At 42.1% G+C, this 14262-nt stretch overlaps 1 protein-coding gene across 8 annotated transcripts in view; it reads left to right on the top strand.

Annotated features, from left to right (window-relative positions):
• The window catches only part of pard3ab (par-3 family cell polarity regulator alpha, b), a 230300-nt gene that overhangs the window by 75299 nt on the left and 140739 nt on the right, over nt 1–14262 (top strand). For all 8 annotated transcript variants that reach the window (XM_027291164.1, XM_027291143.1, XM_027291170.1 and 5 more), the window contains exon 3: nt 11218–11401. In XM_027291164.1, the coding sequence (XP_027146965.1) occupies nt 11218–11401 (184 nt within the window). The remainder of the gene's footprint in view (nt 1–11217; nt 11402–14262) is intronic.

Genomic DNA, 14262 nt, shown 5'->3' with positions numbered 1-14262 from the left:
AGAAAAATGGAAATTTCAGGTTTAATTTCAAACCTCAGGGAAGCAAAAAAACTCCTCGGTGGGAGAAAACACTTTTTTAAAACAGTGGAAGCAAATTAGTGTTTGTGACATTAATATTTCTGTCTCATGCCGATTGTTTTTGGAAGGAAAATGAGCAATTACGGAAAAATCTCTGTGAAAAAAGTATTTATCTGTCCCTGCAAAGTGATTTCAAAGTGATAAAACGAGAAAATTGTTAGAGCCCGACGTCTTTCTGGATGGAATTTGACCTTATGATACAATATTTGTTTTGACTTATATTAAAAAGGCTCTTGGTTTATTGGTGAGAGTTAGATGAGAAGATTTGTGGAGGTTTGTCTCCGTCTAACAGTAAAACCAATCAACACCTTCAAAGCTCACTAATTAACAGATCCTGGTTGCCAGACTGGCTGTTTCCAGCTTTTATGCTAAGCTAAGCTAATTACTCACAGCTTCCTTATTAGCGTACAGACACAGGGGTGGTATCGATCGTCTCATCGAGCTCTTGGCACGAAAGGAGGATGAGCACGGCTCCCATAAAATGCTGGACTATTCCTTTATTAACCAAACCTAAGATGGGAAATATGACACATGTACGAACATAAAAAAAACATAAACGCAAACACTTTTTCTATCTGGTCAGTCATTTCTTTTTAACTCTTTAAACTTTTTCCTCTCCGGGAAACGGAGCTGAAGTTTCACCACTAAGAGTTTCAGCAACAACATCGACATCTTTCATGGAATAAGTCACAACTCAGCACTCCTCTCATTTCGGCGAATGAATCACCTTCAGCTGCTTCGCTCTCGCACTCCCCCCCCCGCTCCGTCTGATTGCCGTTTTCTTGTTGTCGGTTTTGGCCTCTGCTCAGACGTCCCCCTGCTTTCACCTCCACCCCACCGCCCCGCCCGCCCTCCCTCCACATGTTTTCTATTGTCTGGCATTGAAGTGAAATGGATATCGGGGTCATTATGCTGAGTGGAATCGTTCCACACCGCTCGATAACAATGTAATCGTAAATCTGTGTTTGCTCGGACATAATTGTTGTTGTGTTTTGTGTCGGGTTTGTGTTCTGAGTGAACGAATGTGTTCGACAGTGTTTGGATGTTTCATAGCGTGTGTGTGTGTTTTGTGGGAAGGTGAGTAACGCACACCTGAGTAAAGTCGTGTCTCATTCTCCTGGATTTGATACGTCTCCTTCCCTTTCTTCTTCTTCTTCTTCTGCGAGTGTTTGTCTTTGTCTAAACTCGGCGAGGTCAAGGTCACCGTGTGTTCTGCCTTTTGCTCGCTCTCTAACAGCCGCTGTGGGAGTTTGGGGTTGCGCCGCTCGTCTACCAGCCTCAGCTAATCTTAGACCCATCTGTCACGCATCCAAAACCGCCGCCCCCCTTTGGCCTCCTCTGCTCAGATTAACACTTTTTCCATAACGGCTCACGGAATAGTTGTTGGAAAACACCTATTTGATTACAGGAATGAGACAAATCAAATCTGAAAGTCTGTGAAAGTTTAAAAAAACAGTCTGACATCCTGAACTTTCCACTATTTTATGCAGTCAGCTCTTGTATTAATACAAAATGAAGTTCACATGATATGCAGATCACATTGAAAAGAGTGTTTATAGAGAATAATGCAGGGAAATTGCCCAGTGTTTCATATCCTTTAAATATACCTCGTATTTCTTTATTTTAGTTGTTGAAATGGTCTCAAATAAAAGTCCATGTAACATAAAAAAGTCTTAAATTTGTCTTTCTGAAACTCGCAGATATGAGTCTGTGAGTGGATTAGAGTGATATGTGGTGGCTGCGAGAGAACAAAGTGACAAAATAACTTCAGGCAGAGTGCCAGAGCTAGAGCTCGCTGCACACACTGTGCTTAAACTTCATCTGAATGTAGAAATGGGACAGGGGTAAAGCCAAAATGTGCGACTTAGAGCGATAGATGTGGAGTGGAAAGTTTGAAAAGTCGACTCGGATGTCAGTTCTGATTCCATTAGAATCTAAAGTTTTGTATTTGAAGTAGTTTTTTTTTTCCGTAAGAGCAGCGCCGCCGTAGCTCCCAGACATTTTCTTCAATTTATTCCTCGTAAACACTGTAGATGATTTTGCAGTCGACTTTCCGGTTCAATCCCAGAAGAGTTGGATGGGGTTGATGTGAAGGTTTTGTGTGGATGCGGGTTAAGTTCTTCCACACCAAAACTTGGGAAACCGTCATCACTTCTTTAAACTGTCTCAGTCTTCACTGTGTGCTGTTATATATAGGTCGCTTTTACACCAGCGTTGCTTTAAATGGAGAGTCCGTTTCCGTTGGATAGTCCGGTTCGTTTGGGCAGGTGTGAAAGCTCATCCGAACTCTGATATGCAAGTGAACCCTGGTGCAGCGGGAAAGCAAATGGACTATCCAGCGAGCCAAAAATCAAAACGCCAATCGATGAGCTGGGTTTCCTTCTTCCGAGTCGGTGCTTGTTTTGGGCAACATCGCTCCCATAAATTTGGCGGTATTCCCCGCCCAATCGAACCGAGTCCTCCAGACTCTCCTGGTGTGAAAGCAACATAAGATCCCACCTCAACTGGAACTAAAGAGCCTATAGTGTCCTATAAAAGCCCATACATGTGGATATATTATGTAATAGTTGGGGAAATAGCTGTGTAGGCGTTTGTAGGATTTTGTCTGGCAGAGACGGTAACACCTTGAACCAATTGTGACCGATTGAGCCGTTTACCCCCAATTGGAAATAAATGGGTTGTTTTTTTTTCCAGACATTGAAATGTTCTTCCCTTAATCACCTCGAGATGAGCAAGTTGATTGGTCAGTTGCTGTAATCTGCTGGATCTGACAGTCGAGAGTTGACTCGCTCATTGGATTTATGGCATTTGTTGGTGAGGTAGTTCCTCTGATTCACTCGCCTGAAGGTCAGCGCTTTATTTCACACGTTTTTTTGCATGTGGCCTCCTTCTGCTGAAGGAAACTTCCATGTATGTGTCCAAAAACTCAGACATTATAATGTAGTGCTGCCTCTCCTCACTGTATATCTGTGAGTCTATTAAAATGACTTGTTGATGAAGTAGGTGATATGAAATCACAGTTATTTTTCTCCCAGTGCTTTTATTGTATAGCCGTCCACTTACTGCCGTATGTGGGTGTGGGGGTGGAATTATGATGAAAGCTTTCATGTAACCTCTCAGGTAACAAATCAAACTGGATGTATGAAAGAGGAGAACACACCTCTCTCTCTCTCCCTCTGTGGCCTTGATGAATAGCTTTCGCCGCCCTCGTGTATTTGTTACCCGTTGAGCGGAATCCATGTAACTATAACTCTCGTCACACCTCTCCAAACTCTTGACTTTCAAAGAAAGTCTTTCACATACGGCCAATTTCCTTCTTCGCATAATGAACCCGTCAGGCGTCACATTCCTCCGGCCTCTCCGGCGCGAGGTGCAAATCTCGGAGATTTGTTCGAAACAAGGAAATAAATGTCACGAAAGAGCGAAGCTACGGCTCACTTTACGAAAGTACATATCCATCCTGACCCGAAGTTCATCTTTCAAAACCATGAGACGTGGAGAATATTGTCCACAAAAGTATGATCATGCTGTCATCTAAAGTTTAAAGTTACCAACCAGCCTTTAAAAATGATGATTATTTTATGGTGGGTCTAGTTTTTCCCTCCACCGCTAGACATTTTGAAACTAAACTCCTCATATATAAGCAGTGCGGTATCCTGACCCGTGAGTAACATTGGTCACTGCCTGTCTGTGCTCTGTGGGTTTTGGCTACGGCATGGACCGTCGCTGAGGGTTTTGATGGCTGCCGCTTTTTGGGGAAGAAGGCCGGACTGCAGCCTCGCACTTTCTCTAGAGTTACTCAAGCATGTAACAGAGGAAGAAAATGTTCTAGGCTGCAGTTTTTTGACCTAAGAGGAGAGTCGGGACAACATGTTTTGGATTACACAGCTGTGTAGGCGAAAGTGAAGTGGTTACTTCCCTCTTTTTGCTGACTGCTTTGCTTCCTTCTCATTCCCTGGCATGGAGCTGGTTTAGTGCAAGCCAAGTCTGCAGGATTTGGGTTTCCAGAACCAGGGTCACCTTTATTTGTAAAGTGTACACGAGTTTCTCTCGGTGATGCTGGTGCATAGATATTGTCCAAGTGTGTGAACTTGAGAACTTTGTTTTCGCTTTTGGTTTTTCAATATTTTTCACAGATATGGATAGAAATAATAGTTACTGTCAGATATATTTTAAACTTTAATCCAGTCGAGCTCATTTTGTTTGTAGAGTGCAGTGGTTCTTAATCCAGCCCGGGCTCTCAACCAGGGCAAAGAAAATCTCTAATAGGAGTCTTGACTTGGAAAAGGCAATTAGCCAACATAGAAAATGTGTGATATCAATTGAAATACAAAAAGCTGTAATTCAGCACCGGGGGTTTCAAAATGTCCAGTACAAATGAAATAAATACAAAATGGGAATTTCCAAATGTATCTGAGAAGTTGGTCCAATTGGAGAGCCCGGTGGAACAGTCCAACAGAAGAAGAAGGTCCATTCATCAATTTCTAATCTGTTCTTGCTGATTCCTCCACTCTTTAAATCAATGACAGGACGGACTCGCCGATGCCAATTACTTATTTATTTTTTCATTTACCGTCGCAAACTTTGCGTATTGGCTCATACTAAGCACCAATTTGATCTGGAAATGATCAAGCTCATTCGTCTTTGTGTGCAGTAACCCGAGGCGCCGTGTAGTGTAATTAATTCATAAATAATAAAAACACAATTGCTCATTTGCAAATTTTTTCATTCGTGCATCGTTCTCAGAGGTTTATAACAGTTTGTTGCAACAGTTTTGTAGATGGCGACTTAAAAATGATCATAACTGGAGGTTACCTGATCAACAACCAGTGCATCGGATCAGTACATCACTAAAGTATTTCTTCACAGAACATTCATGGATAGATGTGGGCACCACGTTTGCTGCATTTACTCTGTAAATTCCAGACGCTTTCTGAGGTTTAAAATGTTTAAACATGATGTCTGTGATTTCTGTCAGGTGTCAGTTGAGCGATCTTTGTGTTTTGTGAGAGTAAACAGAATATTTTTAAATGTAGGATGAACAGGATCGTCGGTTTAATCCTTAAAATCATGATGTTCATTTAGAGGTTTAGATGAAACAAACATCGACCAACGTTCGTGTCGACTTGTCATTTCCACTTTGTTTGACGAGCAAATTTCCACCCTCCGCTCAGTCAGACGCGCTTCGCTTTCATTTTAATCTTATTTCTAACGTGTTAATGTGGGCTTGAGTCAATAAATCATATGAAAGAACACAAACAGAAATGTGGAGCGTAACTCCAGGGATCTGCGGTCTATTGCTGCAAAAAGAATTCTGTGTGAAATTGTAATGACTTGACGTTATTCCGCGTGACGAGGGGATAAATCAAACGGCCGATAGATGGATGTAGCAGCTTGGAAAGATTTATGTTTTGGAGTCGGTAGCCAGAACTGAGGCGACTGTAATTCTTGGATGGCCTCGACGCATGAGCACGGCAGGGATTTCTGAGGAAATCAGACTTGAGCGATCACTGATGTGGCGCAAGCAAGAGCAAGAGCAAGAGCAAGAGTGTGTCTTGCTAAATTCACCCACCCCCAACGCGTACCGTAAGGATTAATTCCCCTTTGAGAGACCTTTGGTTTCCTCTCTCCGGCCCAGCTGCCAGCGTATTGTTCTAGCCAGAGTTATGATGATGATTTATGAGCTGAAAGCGACTGCTGAAAAGTGGACTGACTCATACTTTCCATTGTAATTTAGTTTTCAATTATTGTTCCTTTTTTTTTTTTTTTTTTTTTGGCTTTTGGTTTAAAAGTGTGTGTGTGCGTGTGACTGAAGAAAAGTTGATAAAAGTCAGTTTTGCACATGAACACACATCGATCGCTTCCATAGCAACGGCTCAATAAAACTGTATTTTATGGCGCTTAGTGTGTTAAAAAGTTTTAGTTTAGTGCACCGCAGTACATCATAAAGCAATTTATCAATTAACTGATCAATAGAAATACATATACATATTAATAATCACAAACAGCTTTGAGGAGAAAACGCCTCACGTCTGACGTCTCAGACTCAAAGATCCGCTCGCTTTTCTTGGCATTTGTCACGTTTAACACATGAATGGTTCATTCCTGAAGAAATTAATGAAGTCTATGATTGTTGCAGCCTTAATTTAAACTGTAAAAGTTGAAAAAAAGAAGGTTAGATTCATTTTTAGCCTTCTGGCTTCTATTGACACAGTTTCACAGGCCAATCAACACTCATTCCTCGGTGTACACATCCGCTGTTTTCCTCAGGGTAAACCAACCCCGCTGATTGGATGTCACCTTTTCCCTGTGTGTGTATGTGTGTGTGTGTGTGTGTGTGTGAGTGTGATGATTGGTGGCAGGGTCAGGACCGTGCTTGTCAACAAACCTCAGCAATTAGCTTCGACTCTGGGCTGTTTCGTAGCACGCAGACAACAATTCACTCAACAAAAAAAAACATCCAACACGAGGTCCCGAGGGAGCGTCTGTCAATCGTGGCCGTGCCCTCCGATGTTTTCACTCACTGTGGCGGATTCATTTACATCGATTAGACAAAGGAGACGCAGTAAAACCGATGTTCACCTTGTTTAACTCTGGAAATCTGAAAATAAAGGCAGCGATCTGTAAGCGTTGAACGTGCAGACGAGCTGAGTTTGGCACAGCTGATGTTGCTATTATGTAAATTATCCTGTGATGTCATCTGTTACTCGTGACAAGGGGAAGTGCTTAACACCCGATTCATCATGTTTGTAGTGATTTCAGTCATTTGAGGTGTGAAATAACAAGCGGTAACAGCCGAATCAATCAAGAACTCGAATCTGAATCACAGTTAATGGATTTATTTCAGTGACATAAGTGAACCAGCATCGAGATAAGAGAGAACGATAACTCACTAAAACATATCGGAATCAGAAACATGTTTATCATCGCAGACGCCTCCTCTCTCCGTCGTTGTTTAGCTTGAAATAATATACATAACAGAATATTTCCTCACATCTGGTTTAACTTGAAGCCTTTAGTCAGGGTGACTGGAAAAGTCTCTGTTCCCTTGTGTGGCATTTCAAAAATAAATCTGGAAATCAAAACAGGGCTGTCATTGGTGCTCATGATTACCCCAATAATGGAAATTCCCCTCGATGAACTTCTGTGACTGATCTGCAATGAAGTCTTCTATCGTCCCACCCGTAGTGTAGCGGTATCCACTAACTCTCCTCTGGACGGATGCCGGTTCATTTTAGTTTTTTATTCAGGATTATTCCTCGCAGCTCTAAAAGTTTCGACGTGTTCTGTGTTCAGAGGATCAAAAGAAATATTTGTCTGTTATCGTCTTCTTCCCTGCGACATTTCTTTTTTTTTTAATTAAACATTCTTTATTGCCATGTACTGATCTGCATAATATCCTCAATGGTTACAATATTGTACGCAAATGATCTCATACATGCATAATTTCTATACCGTGTAGAGAGAGAAAGAAACCTGATGTAATGCAAATGATTTTCAGCGTTTTGGGTTTGAAATAATTCGTGTAATGCAAATGATTTTCAGCGTTTTGGGTTTGAAATAATTCGATAAACTTCCTGCAGGCTAACGTGCCTCTTCCAGCAGAAACACAATATTCCCCGTGCAAACACTGATGAGAATATATCCAGAATAACCCTACTGTGAGATTTATGCATCATAAAAAAGGAGAATATGCTAATATCTCTATGTCAGACTGTAAATACTCTTCTAAATAACTCTTCTGACATCGACGTTCATCTGTGATCATGTCCAGATTTCCATGATCTGACTGCAGCCGGACTGATTTCCACGTAATAACAACCACATGAGCTGCGAAAGCACATGAGGTTGGGTTTTGGGGGTGGGAGTCTTCTTCTGTGGTGTCCTCAGGGTCCCAGAGTGGGGGACGGATGGATGGCGGCCGGCTGGGGGTTTGCTGAGTCAGCTGTTTTTGGCTGAACTGAGATTTAATGAGGGAAGAGTGGAAGACCGTCCGACAGTCACACGCGGGAAGTTTTATATAGATGTGTGCGCGTAAGACACACACACACAGACACACACTTTGTCTTACTGCCTTCTCCCATGAGTCTCACTTACACACACACACACACACACACACACACACACACACACACACACACACACACACACACACACTGCTCTATCTCTTTAACTTCCCCCTGTTCTTAATCTTTCTCTTCTCTTCTGCTCCTTCATCCACTCATTTACATATTCTCCCTACACACACACACACACACACACACACACACACACACACACACACACACACAAAACCCATAACCAACCCTCTGCTGCCCTTTGACCTTTATTACCCCCATTACTGTGTGTACACATTAGCCCCGGGCTCACGCAAAGCCTTAATTTGAAGTAAATGTGTCCACATTTATGTAAAGGGCCTAATGGGAAAAATAAGACTTGAGGTCTGTGTGTGTGTGTGTGTGTGTGTGTGTGCGTGCCCTCGAGAGCCCGGTCCTCTCAGCAGGGAGTCTGTCCAGCGTACTATAAAACTCTGCAGCTCTCAGGCTAAATGTGGCTGAAATGAAGGTTTAATGTGCTGGAAAACTGCTAGTTGGATTTGAATGGTGTGTGTGTGTGTTTTAATGGATTGTGTGGGCGTCTGTCTCTAAATGTAATTGTGTGTTTGTGTGTGTGTGGCCATATTCGTATGTGTAATATACTAAATGAGAGTGTGAATATGTTTATGGAGTGTGTTTTATTGATTGCTGCTTTAAGACTTTGGCATTTTTCATTAAGGCAGAGAGTGGCTGCTGCTTTAAAGGCTTCAAAATGTTCAGATTTTCACCTTATTTCAACCTTTGAATTGATTTTCAGAAGAAGTGTTCAGTGAATATGTCTGAACAAACACGTGTGTGCTCCTAAAAGATGTTTCACATGTTAAAAATCTTCAAACTGTTAAATGTGCTGACTAAAAATGTCCTGTCACCGTCTTTTCACTGATTATGAGCCATGAAACTGGATCACCAATGAAAATGAGATAAATATGTTGGGAAGGGGTCCCAACATATTTATCTCATTTTCATTGGCTGAGGAAGGGGACGTCTCTTTGGGTGGTCGATCATCAGCTGACTTGTGTTTTTCGCCAAACTTGAATTAGTCTTAGTCAAATGAAAATGAACACTGACTTCAAAGAGGGTTATGGTATCACGTCTATCGGACTTTAACCCTGTGCCAAGCATAAAGTTCGTTCATGCTCCAAAGAGGTCAGTGCAGCGATAGAAGAGTCCACAGCATCCAGATCATCTTGATTTATTTGTTCGGGGAGGGAGTTTCCCGTTGTGGTCGAGCTTCGACATAGAATAAACACGTGTCATGTACCGTAAAGGTACGACCCCATCAGATAATGAAGTTCATCTCCAACAACACTGGATCCTGCGATTCTCCTAATGCGTCGAGTCTCCAAGCTTTAAACTAAGATTGATCTAACGACATCATCGGGGTCATTTTGTCAAACTTCCACTTCCACTGTTTTCTCAGCTGTTTGTATAATGACTTCCTCCCTGCATGAATTCATTTTCTTGCCATGATTAGATTTTTCTTTGTCACTGCTGGAAGTGTAACCCCCCCCACCTCGTTGTTAGTATTGGCTCCAGGCCGCCCATCTCCCAAACATTATCCGTGTTGACTGAAGTTCTGTACGTCCAAATGTTTCCTTTTGACTTCCTTCTTATTGATGTGGAACTGGTTCCAATCCAGAACCTGTCTTCAGTACTCCAACCCCTCTGAGATAGAAATCTTTGTCCCCGGAGCGAAGTAAAAAATTCATAAACCTGCACATGGAAAATCTAATTTCTACGATTTTCAAAGAGACTTCAGAAACATAATTTAACTTCATATTTTTCTCGTGTACATCTTTTTTTTGTTGGTGTTTTCCTGAAGTGAGAGTCTGTTTTTGATCCGCTACTTCTTGCCACGGGGTGTTTGGTGAAGTTTGCTTTAACGTTCAGGTTTTTTTCCTTTGGTCTGGATCATGTAAATAAACCCAGATGAACTGCAGTGATACCTCAAAGATGTTTGAGCTGCTGAACATCCCTGTTCATTTTTTAATAACGTGTCCGAGATGTTGCGGGGTCAGGCCGTAGACCTTCGAGTGGGGGGGGGCGTTATCATGGTCATGCCTCCACATCCAATCTGACCACGAGGGACACGTCCGTCTGAATTGGCAAATGTCGGATGGGTTTTTCATTTTCTCCTCTAACTAACTCTAACTGAAGCCAGCTGAGGACACACACGGACCCGGTGAGTGTCGCAGATGGACGGCGTGAATCTCATCTTTAATCTAATAAAGGGACTCGGTAGAGGTTGGAATTAATCAGATCTGTGAGGGGAGAAGAGCTGTGTGAGTGCCTCGTATACCTTCGGACTGTATGTGCGGTCCTTGAGCAGAATACGACCACGATGTGTCGTCTGTCCACCCGGTTTTTTCTCTATATTCAGATTCTTAATCGTTGATTTGTTTAATGGAGTGAAGCAAGTTCACAACCTCCCAACTGATTGGACCAAGTCAGACTGGTTGGTTCCAGTTGACAGTCAGGAAATAATAATGCAGCGTGGTGTGAAATCATCTGACTTCTATATATTTTAGGAGATTTCGGCATCAGTAAGCAAGATAAACAGTTTTTTATGGATATATACACTAGAATTCATGTTCTCGGGGATTTCAGGGTTTTACCTACGTAACTTTGACTATATTTATCTGTTGTTCGTCATCAGATAGCTTCCATCATCTCAATTTGACTCCAAACTTTTCACTGAACTGCTGGTCTGTGTGAAATAATATCCCGTTTTTACATCCAGAGATCCTTTTTCTTGTTAACTTGTCAACCTTTGGGGAGTTTTATGCAACAGTTTCTAAGAGAAACGCAATACTTTCATACTGTCATGAATCATATTCTGGTCCTTTTAAATCCCACCTTTATTTTTGAGGTATCTGTGATCTATCATGTCATTTGTTGCAGGGTGTTTCACATCTAACCTTTATATCTCCACCTTTGTCTTTCTCTTTATAATTCCAGATTTTCTCGGTGTATATTATCAATGTTTGGGCTATAAGTCCAACATCTTCTCATCTCTCCCTCTTGTTCTTCCTCCCTCCTCCAGTTGATAGCGGTGTACGACGAACAAGAGCCCCATCATGGAGGCGACGGTACCAGCGCCAGCTCCACAGGGACCCAGAGCCCCGACCTGTTTGCCGCGGACCTCAGCGCTGGAAGCGGAGCCTCGGCCTTCCAACCCTACCAGGGCGCCAGTGAGATCGAGGTCACACCCTCCGCCCTGCGTACAAGTAAGTCCCAACACCGAGAAGGTGTGGTTGGATTGATGACCATCGGCTGACCTGTAGATGAGGGACTTATCTAAAGATACACTCAGGAACTAAATATTCTCAACAGGTGATTAATAATCGAGTCAATCCCTCTTAAATTTCACATCTGTCGTCCCCATTAGTGTCAAATGTCAGCAACTGCTGCAGTATACAACCACCCAACAAATTACCTTATCACAGCCCAGCGGTACCTCGGCCCTGTCCATAAATTCTGTTAATTGGACAGGAGGGCTTTTTTTTTTCCAGGCACAGATAGCCGTTTGATCACCGGCCAAAGTGGCTAATTGGTTCTATATGCTGCCTCCTAAATCAAATGTGACGCTGAGCCCCGTCCACCTCTGCAGTTTTTCCGGCCAAGCCGCTTCTTCTACTGTAATTACCAGTTTGGATGGAGAACCTGACTCTTGTAGGTGATTTGTCAATTTTGGATCAAGCAACAAACGAGCATACACAGATATACATAGAGACAAACACAAACTCTCACTGTCTTACTCTTCTCTTTCTCAAAGATCTTATTGGCGACCATCGCTCAGATCGGTCACAGTCAGACTGAAATGTCTCTGAGTCTATCCAGGTGGATTCATGGACTAAACTCTGATGCTCTACCTGCTGTGTTCCGACTTTGTTTATTTCATTAATCCAGCTTAAAAATCTGTGAAGAAAAAGAAGTTTCCTTTGGTGTTTGTCCGATGGATTGTGAGAGAAAACGAGCACTGGTCAAGAGACGCAGACAGTGAATGAGAGCGAGCGAGCGGCAGCATTAAGGAAGCGAAATAAAAAGTTATGTCCTGATTGTTTCTAGGGCTGCCACAAACGATTATTTTGATAGTCGACTAATCACAGATTATTTTTTCGATTAGTCGAGTAATCGTAAATTCACTGTCCCGGAAGGGGGCGGGTGGGCGGGCGCTGTAAACCTCGCAGACGGAGCCGTGAGCCACCTTCGCCCCAGAGTCTTTCCATGCTGACCCAGAGCTGCCGCGGAGGCCTAAATTAGGTGTCGACGATTTTGTTCGTCGACATAATCGTGACTAATCGTGGCAGCCCTAATTGTTTCAATGCGGTTACACTCAGAACAAATAAACACACTCCCAGAAGGCCACCACACACCGGCGGATAACCAGCACCTGATTCTGCCTGAACGCAGCTTTAAGGTTCGAGATATCTGCGGGACAAAGACGGGCGAGAAAAAGTTGCTTTGAGGCTTTGAGACATATTCAGAATAGGGTGAATTACAGCCGGCATTGGTCTGTTTTCTCTGATGTACCTGTTTGACCATCTGTAGATTAAACTCATGGTACTTTAGTTAGAACTATACTTTGCTGTAAGCCCAGAATAACACTTTACAAGTATGTTTATATACTTTATAATGCGTCGTTTTTCCTACTGTACACAGAGTCCCTCCATAAACGCATCTTGTTAGCGAGTGTAGTTCTCTGACCTTTTTTTATTTGAGTCCTCTCTCTCCAAACACATTAACACACACCTCAGCTCACACACACACACACATTCTAATGAACAAATTCAATTTAAAAACCAACAGGTTTTTTAATGAGCCGTCTTTTATTAGCACTAAAGATATGTGGGATGGCGACGAAGCCGTATCCATTAATGACCTGTGAGCTGGCGTTGATTGACGCTAAAATGTCCTATCTCTGTCTCACACACACACACACTCTTAAACACACGCAGAGTGTGAGGGAGGTCACTACACTACTAATTGGATTTCGGGGATGAGATGCCGAACGTGAATTTGCAGTAAGAAATGGAAATCTCGGCCATAATCACACCTGTCAGTTACATCTAATTTAACGGCCTCCATAATAAATTCTAACCCTGTTTTAATTGACAACCCTGAATCCCATCAGCTGAATTTTTTTTCGGGGGTTTCAAGAGAAGAAAAAGAAGAATTTGATTAATTTTTTGTCCCTAATGAGAATAACTTTCAATCACCGGTTTATGTCGGACAAGATGAGAGACGCTGAACTCTGTGAGGTCTTTGCCAGTTTTCTTGTTCGGCCTACAAACTCTAAAAAGAAGCGATTACACTTATTAGACAGAGCGCTCTATTGAAATCCACAAATGGAATTGATGTTAGTTTCTTGGCTTTGTTAAAGTCGGGCTGATGAAAGGAAGAACGCCGCCGTTGTGAACATGTGAAGCTTTCAGATGCCGGTTCAGTTTCCCAAAACGATTACTCTGCGAGGAAGAAGTCATAATTGACTCTTTTATGTCTAAATTACAGTAATGCAGTCCCTCGTACTGCTTTGAAGATAATTTTGAGCTGTTGATGTTGTTATGTCGCTTCTCACGATTCAGATTTGTCGGCTAAAACTCTTCATTTCATTTAGAGGCAGTCTGCTAAGTTATTAAGTAAAAAAAAAACAAAAGCATAAAAACACTTTGCAGAGAGAAAACAAACCATTATTTGGCTGCGTGACTGATTTGTTTAATTTAACGAGGAGCCTGTTGCATTTGGTGTTTTTTAAAATGAGCCAAATCCTCTGCAGACAAAAGTCATTAAGGAGAACAAGTTGTGCTTTTCCATTTCATACTTTAAGATTTCAGATTAATTAACTGTGCGTGTGTGTCCACGCTGGAAACCAAAAGTTAATTGGGTATGATTTGGGTTTGTTTTATTTATTGGACATCCCAAAGCAACGCGGCAACTGAAATGGACGGAAAACTTTAAACTATTTGACTTAACTTATACTAATTAAGTTACAACTTAATCAACTAAAGTAGTTGCAATTAAAAAAGAACATCAAAGAAATAAAAATGGTTTTACATTTTCTGATTTTACAGCTTTGATCAGGGCTTAT

Source organism: Larimichthys crocea, chromosome II (genome assembly GCF_000972845.2).
Source record: "Larimichthys crocea isolate SSNF chromosome II, L_crocea_2.0, whole genome shotgun sequence".
NCBI classification, from domain to species: Eukaryota; Metazoa; Chordata; class Actinopteri; family Sciaenidae; genus Larimichthys; species Larimichthys crocea.
This window is presented reverse-complemented; position numbering and strand designations above follow the sequence as displayed.